Raw genomic sequence first — 10,378 nt, 5'->3', positions numbered from 1 at the left:
ACCCACCTTCCCCATCACTCACCCGTTGCTGTCGCTTCGCTCGCTCCTCCCCCTCCCCTCCCATCCATCTTCCTCTTCTTCCCTCCCCCCTTCCCTCTCTCATTCCACCCCCTTCCCTCTCCCTCTCTTCCCTCCTCCTGTCTTTGTGCTCTCCTGAACCAGCAGCATGAGGGCAGCAGGGGGCTACGACACCCCCCAGGGCTCCCTCACGCAGGCCAGCTCCTTCCCGCATGACCTCCTTGGCCGAGGGTCCCCAGGAGGATCGGAGGTGGAGGCATCCTCTCGCTTCAGCGCATCCAAGTGTCCCCGCATCCTGCTCATGGGGTTGAGGAGGAGCGGCAAGACCAGCATCTTCAAGGTCGTCTTCCACAAGATGTCTCCTCACGAGACGCTCTTCCTCGAGAGCACCGTAAAGACCGTACAGCACGACGTTGACCACAGCTCCATCCTCCAGTTCAAGGTCTGGGACTTCGCCGGCTCCGTCACTCCCGAGGAGCTCTCGACCGACGACAGGAGCGTCTTCATCCCTGCCAGCGCGCTGCTCTTCGTCCTCGACGCGCAGGACGAGCTTGGCCCAGCGCTGTCCAGGCTGATCGCGACCATCGAGCGCGCGTACATGGTGAACAGGAGGATTTTCTTCGAGATCTTTGTCCACAAGGTCGACGGCCTGTCGGAGGAGCGCAAGCTCGACCTTCAGCGCGACATCTCCCACCACGTCACGAAGCAGCTCAACCTGAGGAGGCTTGAGGAGGCGAACGTTGCCTTCTACCTCTCGTCCATCTACGATCACTCCATCTACGAGAACGTCTCCAAGGTGGTCCAGAAGCTCGTGCCTTCCCTCGCCACCCTCGAAAACATGCTCGATATCCTGATCTCTAACTGCAGAATTCAGAAGGTGAACCCCTCCCGCTCTCCCGCTGCCTTGTTTGCCCCCTCTCTCTCCTCCTCGTCCTCGTCCTCGTCCTCCTCCTGCTTCTCCTCCTCCTCTTTCTCCTCCTCCTTGTCCCTGCTTCTCCTCCTTCGCTTTCTCCTGTTGGTTCTCCCCTTCATACCACTCCATACTAACATGCTGTGTAGGCCTTCCTCTTCGACGTGCTCACCAAGGCATCATCGCAACCTCTCCCAGTCCTCTTCTCACTCCTTCCCAGGTCTACATCGCCACCGACTCGCAGCCCGTCGACGTTCAATCCTTCGAGCTCGCGTCTGACATGCTCGACGTGGTTGTGGACGTCTCGTGTATCTACGGCCAGGTCGACTCCTTCACTAGTCGGGGGATCCTCGTTGAGAGATCAACAGGCGGGAGAGGAGTGCGATGTACTTGCCTTCGACTCGCAATCTGCTGCCATCATAACCCTCAACAATGAGATGGTTTCTTTCTGCAGCCACCACGACCTGCTCCTCTTCCTTTGTCCTCCTCCAAGTCTTCCAGTTCCTTTGCCTCCTCCTCCTCCTCCTCCTCCTCCTCCTCCTTCTCCTCCTCCTTCTCCTCCTCCTCCCACCTCACCCTCTCCATCGCAGGTCCTCTACATGCGCGAAGTCTCCAAGTATCTCTCGCTGGTGCTTCTTCCGCACCTCCTCCCTCCATGACGTTCTCCCCTCCAGGTCTGCCTGATGCGAGCAGAGAACCTTGAGCGGCAAGGGCTCATCGACTACAACGTGCAGGTCCCTCCTCCTGCTGCTGCTGCTGCTGCTGCTGCTGCTGCTGCTGCTGCTGCTGCTGCTGCTGCTACTCTCACATTGCTTACGATTCCCTCAGGTCCTTAAGCAAGCCTTGCGCGACGTTCTGGCAGGGAAGGGATGCCGTACTCCGCGCCTTGTGAGCATGCTCCTGCTCGTGATCTTCACTCTTGTGACTGCATGCTCAGAGTCTGATCTCCAACCCTGGTAGTATTTGATGTTTGAGAGTTAGCACTATTCAGGCCATGCAAGAACACGACACAGTGCGGAACGACTTCGAATGTTTTACTTTTATGGTACAAAAATCAAGCGCAACCAAAAGACAACTCGTGGATTATCCACCAGCAAGATCTCTCAGAAGAGCTGTTTCAAAAGAAACCCTTAGAAAAAAAACGTAGCTGCACGTCAAGCGTTTCCTCTATCTCTTCTTTTGACGGTACATTCCATGATTCTCCTCGCTTTCTTCCCTCATGGGGAGATAAAGATGCTGCTTCTCCTTCTCTAGATACTGGCGGAACTTCTCGCTTGAAAGAGCTGTAGCTGCCATGATGGCAGCTGCGAAGGCGATCTGATGGCGCATTATGTCACGCAAAGAATGTCTTGCAAAATTCGTATTTGCGCAATGAAAACCCCAGGGATTCGTAATCAGCCAGGATAACCCGAATCAAGCTCCTGCACAGTGGAAAATATTCGATGCCGAATGCCGAATCCAATGGGCACAGTCAACACGTGAAGGTGACGCCTGATAAATTTAAAGTGAGAACATGACAACCAATAGTTTAGCGATATTCTTGTTGATACGTTAGGATGTCTGGTGGGCGTCTAGACAGCTATGATAGCACTAATCTACAGACCACAGTATTGAGGGGATTGAAACTGAGGATACGATTGCACAATTCACTGAGTGAAAGCAAAGGAAAGGAGCAACGCTGAAACAGTGACGTCACTACTGTGAGAAAAGTGCGGGAAACATGCAAACGAAGCAAGCAGAGTGGCTTCAGATCGTTCCAACATTCTAAATGATTGATTCTGGCAAGTGCTAGACCATGTTCGAGAAAGCGACAAGCAGGTACAAAAATATACTAGTATGTGTGGGTTGCAACTGAGATCGTACAAGAGAAACAGAGCAGGTATCGATGGGGAGCAGGGAAAGCAGTCAGATGAGGACGAGGGAGGAGTACAGAGAGAATTGGGGAGGGATGGGAGGAATAGGGGAGCCCAAGCATGATGCAAGTTGCGGTTGTGCACAGGATTGTGCAGCATTCTCCGCGAAAGACGAGGAGGGGTAGGGGTGACATGAAGTCTGGAGTGGGGTACATGGGAGGCTGAAAGCACTTGTAGGGGTCCTTTTTTGTTGTGTTGGTCAAGAGGGGGTATTTTCACAAGGAGAAATAAGGGGTGAAAGAACACAATTCTGCACCCTACCCCTGAATAAATGTAGCCCATTTCTCCAAGGACTATAAGCCTTCCATCACCACCCCATCAAGAGCACTACCCCACCCTACCTAGAACCACATACCACCTTCACAAATGGAAAGGCGAAGATTGGGTAGGGATCTAAAACGCAGGGTCCTCCACCAGTATCTTTGATGAAATGTGGGGGTAGGGTACAGATATGAGGGGTACTGAGATGTGACCTGCTCTAAAATCACTATCTTACGGGGGTAGAAAATCACTTCATGGGTGGGGTGAATTTAAATGAGTACCGTGGGGGGTAGGGTAGTAGACTCAACGAGGGGTAGTCAAGCTCGTTCACAATAATGGTACAAATTTTCTTTCTAAAAGTGTTTTTGTTTTTATAGAATGAAAATTTACCCAAAATCATCAACTTTTATCAAATTACCTTGAAAATTTCACAGTTCAGCCGTCTCGATCTAGACAATATTTCATAATATAAAAGTAGTTTTATTTATCGGAGATGTCGGTGAATTCAGTACACTATGTGTTCCATTTTTAAGATCATAAGAGTATTTTTATCTACTTTTAGACGTGAATTCAACTTTTTGAGTTTTACTTCCGTCCATGTGGTAAACTCGGGGCCGGCCCTACAACTCATCCAAAAAATGTTTTTAAAAATTCTGGGGCGGACCCGGTCACAATAGTCAGTTCCCTGAGTCCGGTGACCTTGCTCTGCTCAACTCCGGCCCGGGTCGGCTCGGGCCCGGTGGCCGGAGACCTCGTGACAAACGACTACTTGGGATACGATACAGATGGAAAAGAAGTTTTTTCGTAATTAAAAAGTAGTTGTTTCGTACCTCAAAAATGTTGTAACAATTTAAAATGTACCCCACCCCATGTCTTGCTCCAACGAGAACTTTTGTCCTGGTGTGTTTCCTCCTTTTTCTAATGAAACACCCCCGCTTGTCCCCTTCATCACCCTACCCCCTGGTCTGTCCAGTCATACCACCCTGACGCTTTATGGACTACTCCCCTTTTAACAAGGAACCCCCCATGTTTTACACCCACCCACAAATATCCTCTTCTGCACCCCCCTTTTTACCATGGTCACCCCCAACATTTCTACCGACCTACCCCCTCCAAAAACTCTCTAATTATATATATTATCAAACTCAGGAGCTCAGGAAACTCTCGGCCCTTTGTTTCTCTTTGAAATTACGGTCAAATATTTGAATATTTGTCAAGTACCCCAATTTTTATTATGGAGAAGACGGGTATATTGTCGATCATTTGAAATATTGTTTGATTATGATCAATTATTTTAGACCTACCCCTTTAGCTGCACGACGAACTCCTCCACATGCTCTGTGGTGGAGAGAAGAGGAGGAGAGGAGAGGAGAGGAGAGGAGAGGAGAGGAGCGGAGCGGATTGGAGATGATACACGGAGAATTGAAAGGAGGGGGCAGGGGAGGGCAGGGGAGGACACGAGGACAATAAAGGATTCGGAGGACAAGAGCTCAACAAAGGATAGGAGGGAGGTGAAACACTTGTCGGTGACAGGAATTAAGGAGGAGACAACACGTTACAAGGCAGATTCCAGCCTCATTATCGGCGGCTTGCGAGTGGCGTGAATTGAAAAGTGAGCGATCGCGAGCTGAGCCAGACTCGTGCGAGGGCCCATTGCAAGGGTAGTCACTTCGACAGGGTTCTGCCCCGAATCGATATCAGCGCAAACGACGGGATCGCTGAGGCTGGCCTGTCCAGCTGAGAGCACGGATGGAGAACGACGTAGATCACAAAACAACCCCTCAACAACCAGAAACAGCGCCAGTGGCACTGAACTCCGAGTTCTCGGAGGATGACGCTCCTGAGGAGTTCTGCTGCGGCATCACGAGAGAAGTGATGGTGGATCCGGTTCTTCTAGTGCACAGTGGGATGAGCTATGAGCGGGTAGCCATCGAGAAATGGCTGAAGATAAGCAAGAAATGTCCCCTGAGCGGGAAATTCAGCAGCATTCCGAGGGTGGTTGAGAACATCAACTTGCGTAAGGCCATTCGCAACTTCTTTGAGATTCGTAGGTGGCAAAGGGACAGCTTCTGGCGCATTCAGCCTGATCGCCTCACAAGGCTCGAGCTTATCGGCAGAGGAGCGCAGGGTGACGTGTGGGCGGCTCAGCTGCAGTATCCCAAGTTCAATGTGCGGGTAGCTATGAAGATGCTGCCGAAGCCTTCATGCTCGGGCGAACTGCAGTCGATGGAAGCAGAGCTACGGACGATGCAAGATCTCACGACTTCGTGTGACAACGTCTGCCGCCTGCTGGGTGTGAGCGAATACAACGGGGAACCTTGCCTGGTGATGAAGCTGTACCAGAAGAACCTTCGCCAGGTGGCACAATCGAGAGGAGGTGTCCTTCCCGAAGAAGATGCTATCAGATATGCGATTGATGTGAGCAGAGCCATGTGGGGTATTCACCATCTGGGAAAGCTCCACCTTGACTTGAAGCCTGAGAACATTCTCTGGGACGAGGAGACCGATAGCGTGGTTGTCTCTGACTTCGGGGTCACCCAGACCATCACTAAGACAATTGCTACTCTTACTCAGTACAAGGGAACTCCAAACTACTCGTCCCCTGAGGCTTTTGACGAGCACGTCAGCTTCAAGAGTGACGTGTGGAGCTTCGCCTGCACTTTCCTTGAGATGGCTACGGGGAAGCAGCCATGGCAGGGGCTCACGATGGTGCAGATAGCAAGACGAGTGGCAGTGGACAAGCTGAAGCCTGACGGCATCTCTGACCTCTCTCCCAGCCTCTCAGATCTGCTCGATCGCTGCTTCTCCCATGACGCTGGGGAGCGGCCAAGTTTCGAAGTCATCCACAAAGAGCTCACGTCGCTGCTGAGGTCTGCGGGTTTCCGAGGACAAGGAGTTTCGAGCGACAGCCTGAACTGTGACCAGACGGTCTACTCGGGGGCTTCAAGCGAGGAGACGCAGTCAGGGAAGCAAGGCTTCAGCTTCTCGCGCTCCCTGCCTGCTGAGATTGAGGGCACAAATCTGATGGGATGGTTCGAGGCGACCAGGCAGCTAGTGGCGAACATGGAGGGCAACGACTCCGGGCCGAACCTCAAGTTGGGACTGAAGATGATCTACGAGGGCATGAGAACGCATGCAAGCAATGCCAGCGTGCAAGAGGAGGGATGCGAAGCCCTTCGCCTCCTTGCGCAGTGCGGGCCAACAGTGTCGAGGAGGATCGTGGCGGAAGATGGCATCCAGCTTGTGATGGAGGCCATGAGCAATCACATCGACAACGAGGACGTGCAGCTGCAGAGCAGTGGAGCCATCTGGGCGCTGACGCAGGATGCACCCGAGGGGAAGGAGAAGGCCTGCGAGCTAGGAGCGATCGCATGCCTGAAGAACGCTCTGCGAGTCCACAGCGGGAGTGCTACACTGCAGCACCAGGCGCTCAAGGCGATCGTCAACCTGATCAAGGACAATGCAGAAGCAGCTTCCAAGTTCTGCAAGGAGAGAGGCTTCGACATCGTCCTCGAGGCCCTCAGGTTCCACTCGGATGCAGTCGAGGTGCAGGAAGCGAGCTTGCGCCTCCTGGCTGCTCTTCTGGAGCTGGAGAAGGATCCTGTCCTCATCAGCACGGCGTTCCTGAACGACCAAGCGCTCGACTCGCTGGTGGTCTGCTTGTCCAACTTCCTAGTGAGCAAGAGGATCTTCCGTGACATCACCTCCTGCTTCGCCAGGCTGGCGGAGGTGAACCCGGAGATCAGGTCGTGGCTGGGCAGGTCCCGCGCGATCGCGCTGGTCTGCAACGGCCTGAAGCTGAGCAGGAGCAGCGTGACGGTGCAAGAGATCGGCCTCCTCGCCCTCCTCGCCCTCATCCGCGGCTCCAGCGTTAATGCCGAGAAGCTCTGCAAGGAGAGGGGCACGGGATATGCTCTGACGGCGATCAAGACGCACCGATCTGTCCCTGACGTGGTGCAGAAGGCGATGGAACTGCTGGCGCTGCTGGTGGAGGAGCGAGCTTGTGACACATCGGAGCTGAAGCAGAAGGAGGTCACCACAATGCTGGTGGAGCTCGTGGGATCGTCCGACAAGAGGATTGCGCGGAGTAGCATCGCGTTCCTGCGGAAGCTGATGCAGAGGGAGGAGATGATGAAGGATTCGATGGTCGAGCTGGGCTTGCACAGGAAGCTGCTGGAGACTGGGAAGACTTACGGCGAGGATGGAGACATGTGCGGGGTGATCTGCGAGGGGCTAGAGGCGTTGGTCACATCCTCCAACGCCGTGCGGCTGATGGATGGAGGGCTGATGGAGGAGGTGATGGAGCTGATGAAGGTGTGCCGTTCCCCGCCCTCCTCCTCCTCATGACTGACTTGAGTGCTGCAGGCGCACGAGGAGGACGACCAGATGGTGGGCAAAGCTATGGCGATGCTGAGCCTCCTGATCAACGAGGACGAGAGAGGAGGAGAAAGACTGATCACGTCCGGCAGCGTCCCCGTCGTCATGCAGGTGATGAAGAAGCACATGGAGAAGGAGAAAGTGATCGAGCCGGGCTGCTGCATCCTCTGGGTGTTATCTTCCTCCACTGCCGGGCAGGCGCAGCTCTCGGCCAACGGCGGGATGCCGCTGCTGCTGCTGAGCATGGAGCAGCACAAGCAGAGCGAAGCGATCCAGCAGCTTGCCGTGATGGCACTGGAAGAAGCTGGCTGGGTGAGGAGATGAAACCTGTCCTCGCCCCTCAGGTTGTCAAAAACTCTCTTTATTTTTTCGTCAACACGCGGCAAACAAGCATAAACTACTCACTCCCCACTCTCATTCTCCTCTTCGCTGCTCTAGAACCAAGGAATGTGCTTGGCGATCTCTGCCTTGAGCACTTTGACATCAGCCGGCTTGTTGAGAACGCCTGCTCGATTGTCAGGTGAGAATCACGAGAGGAGCAGAGCACGAACCGTGAAAGAGTTCCATTTGCGAGTCATCAACCACCTGTAAGCAAGTCACATGCATGCTCCCCTTACCTCCCATCTCCTCCTCGTCCTCCTCCTCCCTCTCCCTCCGTTCACTTCTCATCCCCCTGCTTCTCTTGATCCTCCTCGCGCTCCTCTTCCTTCCTCATCTCACCTCAGCCGTCAGCGCCACCACCGGCAGCTCCGACCTGTTCAGCTCCTTGCGGATCTTTTGCGTCGCCTATCCAGAACAGGATCACGAAATGCGCACAAACCCTTTCTCTCCCCCTCCCTCTCGTACTCCTTCCTTCTGCCCCTCCCTCTCTTCCTCCTTCCTTCTGCCCCTCCCTCCCCCTCCCCCTTATCCTCCCCCTCCTCCCCCCTATCTCTTCCTCTTCCCTCTCTCTCCCTCTCTCCCTCACCTCAAACCCGTCCATGACGGGCATGCGAAGGTCCATCAAGATGAAGTCTGCTCGCTTGGGGTCGGCATTGAGAAGGTCGATGGCCTGCAATCACGGTTCAATGGCACTGGGAGGGAGGGAGGGAGGGAGGGAGGGAGGGGAGGGAGGGAGGGAGGGAGGGAGGGGAGGGAGGGGAGGGAGGGAGGGAGAGAGGGAGAGGAGAGAGGAGAGAACGGAGATACGAATGAGAAGGGGAGGGAAGACGAGAGGTCTCACGATCGCTCCGTTGTCTGCACACTCACAAACGCATCCCATCTTCTCCTGTAAACAATCTTTCAGCATAGGAAAACAGGATGAAAATACCAAGGAGGAGGGAATGGAAGGGCAGGTTGCAAGCTCTCACCAGCATCTTCTTTGCAACTTTCTGGCAGATGGTGTTGTCTTCAACAATGAGGCACTTGACCTGCCACAAGCGATCAATCTGTGAGAGATAGCGTGTCTCATCTTCTTCCTCCCCATCACCACATCATCCTTGTCCTACAACATGGCTGCTCGTCGCTAGAACCCTCCCTGTCCATCTCCTCACCTTGCGTGACGCCTTATCTTCAGGTTGCTTCGGCTCCTCCGGCTTCTTCTCTTGCATCAGGCTGGTGAGTAGGGAACCCGTCTGAGAGTGCGTGAGGAGCGAGGAAAGAGAGGAGGAGCACAACCTTGTTGATGACGAGGTTGAAGAGATGTGACGACAAGATTCCCTTGGTCGCAGGCTTGTTGATGATGCTGTTGAAGCCGCTCTCGTTCAAAACTTCTTGTTCCATCATCTGCTCCCCCTGTTACGATACACACTCTCCTTCTCTCCTTCCCTCCACTTCCTCCACCTCCCTCCCCTCCCCCTGCAGCTTCGTCCGGCCTAAAACTTCTCCATCCTCTCCACCCCTTCGCACCTCAGCAGTGAAGGCAACGATGGGGATGTCAGACTGCAGCTCCTGCCGGATCTTCCTCGTCGCCTGAGCCCACCAGCATGAACATCCCAGCAAGGGTTCAGCTCAGCCCCACCTCAACACCATCCATGACGGGCATACGAAGATCCATAAGGATCATGTCGAAGCAGCTGGGGTTCTCCTTGACGATCCTGGGGAGGGCAGGAGGCGTCAGCATCGACCGTCTCTGGCCGAGGAGCAGACGAACATGAACGCCTGGAGCCCGTGGGAAGCGACTTCCGTAGTGCACTTCAAGTCTGCGAAGCCGTTGTCAGGACCTCGAACCCGGGTCTCGCTACTGGAGTGCTCCTTTCTCTACTCGCCCATCCTTTCCACACCTCCTCCTCCATCCCTCCTCTTGCTCCTCTCCTCCTCCATCCCTCCTCTTGCTCCTCTCCTCCTCCATCCCTCCTCTTGCTCCTCTCCTCCTCCATCCCTCCGTCTCACCTTCAAACATCCTTCTTGCCACTTTGAGGCAGACGCTGCGCCAGCATCATGAGCGAGCGCCCTCGTCAGACTCTCCTCCACCACCTGTTGTCATCGACGATGAGCACGTGCGGCCTCCTGCAAACAAAATCAAAAACAAAGTCCTCAAGGCAACAAGGTACAGCAGCAGGTTCTTCCCCCCCTTCCCTTCCCCTTCTCCCCGATCCCCCCGTTCCTTCCTCTCGCTCTCACCCCCCCTAACCTCCCCCTATCACCTCCCCTTCCCTCATCCTCCTCTCCTCTTCTCTCCTCTTTCTCTCCTCTTTCTCTCCTCTTCTCTCCTCTCCTCTCCTTCTCTCTCTACCTCTTGAGCTCGTTGGAGATCCCGACGGCAGGAGGAAGATTCACTTCTGCTGTCTCCCTTGCCTCCGCCACGATGTGCCGCATGGCCTCACCACTCGCCGTCACGTCAGTCCAGGAAGGAACTGATTGGGAAGAGTCTCCGACGGACAAGCTGCACCGGAGCGATTAGAAACATCCTCCTCCTCCT

At 54.4% G+C, this 10,378-nt stretch overlaps 4 protein-coding genes across 4 annotated transcripts in view; 3 read left to right on the top strand and 1 right to left on the bottom strand.

The window, feature by feature from the left end:
- Positions 1–166: 166 nt before the first annotated feature.
- Positions 167–1,895, top strand: GUITHDRAFT_175455 (hypothetical protein; the record flags this gene model as incomplete). Its single annotated transcript, XM_005829199.1, has 8 exons — positions 167–895; positions 1,078–1,104; positions 1,149–1,250; positions 1,297–1,368; positions 1,519–1,557; positions 1,603–1,662; positions 1,757–1,816; positions 1,866–1,895. The coding sequence occupies 8 exons, from the start codon at positions 167–169 to the stop codon at positions 1,893–1,895; spliced, it is 1,119 nt and encodes a 372-aa protein (XP_005829256.1).
- A 2,956-nt stretch (positions 1,896–4,851) lies between these two features.
- GUITHDRAFT_74155 (hypothetical protein) lies at positions 4,852–5,154 on the top strand (the record flags this gene model as incomplete). Its single annotated transcript, XM_005829186.1, has 1 exon — positions 4,852–5,154. A coding segment is annotated over one exon (303 nt), but the record flags the coding sequence as incomplete, so codon positions are not given.
- Positions 5,155–5,430: 276 nt separating this feature from the next.
- Positions 5,431–5,934, top strand: GUITHDRAFT_74122 (hypothetical protein; the record flags this gene model as incomplete). Its single annotated transcript, XM_005829185.1, has 1 exon — positions 5,431–5,934. A coding segment is annotated over one exon (504 nt), but the record flags the coding sequence as incomplete, so codon positions are not given.
- A 1,979-nt stretch (positions 5,935–7,913) lies between these two features.
- GUITHDRAFT_141456 (hypothetical protein) overlaps positions 7,914–10,378 on the bottom strand; it is a gene marked incomplete at both ends in the record, with an annotated part of 5,532 nt that continues 3,067 nt past the window's right edge. Inside the window, 12 exons of the mRNA XM_005829184.1 lie at positions 7,914–7,984; positions 8,031–8,064; positions 8,200–8,265; positions 8,447–8,530; positions 8,702–8,746; positions 8,829–8,888; positions 9,012–9,092; positions 9,136–9,252; positions 9,367–9,429; positions 9,479–9,659; positions 9,934–9,966; positions 10,193–10,278. Of these exons, the coding sequence (XP_005829241.1) occupies positions 7,914–7,984; positions 8,031–8,064; positions 8,200–8,265; positions 8,447–8,530; positions 8,702–8,746; positions 8,829–8,888; positions 9,012–9,092; positions 9,136–9,252; positions 9,367–9,429; positions 9,479–9,659; positions 9,934–9,966; positions 10,193–10,278 (921 nt within the window). The remainder of the gene's footprint in view (positions 7,985–8,030; positions 8,065–8,199; positions 8,266–8,446; positions 8,531–8,701; positions 8,747–8,828; positions 8,889–9,011; positions 9,093–9,135; positions 9,253–9,366; positions 9,430–9,478; positions 9,660–9,933; positions 9,967–10,192; positions 10,279–10,378) is intronic.

The sequence above is a fragment of the Guillardia theta genome (assembly GCF_000315625.1).
Source record: "Guillardia theta CCMP2712 unplaced genomic scaffold GUITHscaffold_54, whole genome shotgun sequence".
In the NCBI taxonomy this organism is placed as follows: Eukaryota; class Cryptophyceae; order Pyrenomonadales; family Geminigeraceae; genus Guillardia; species Guillardia theta.
Note: the sequence above shows the minus strand (reverse complement) of the source record. Positions and strands in the feature narration are given on the sequence as shown.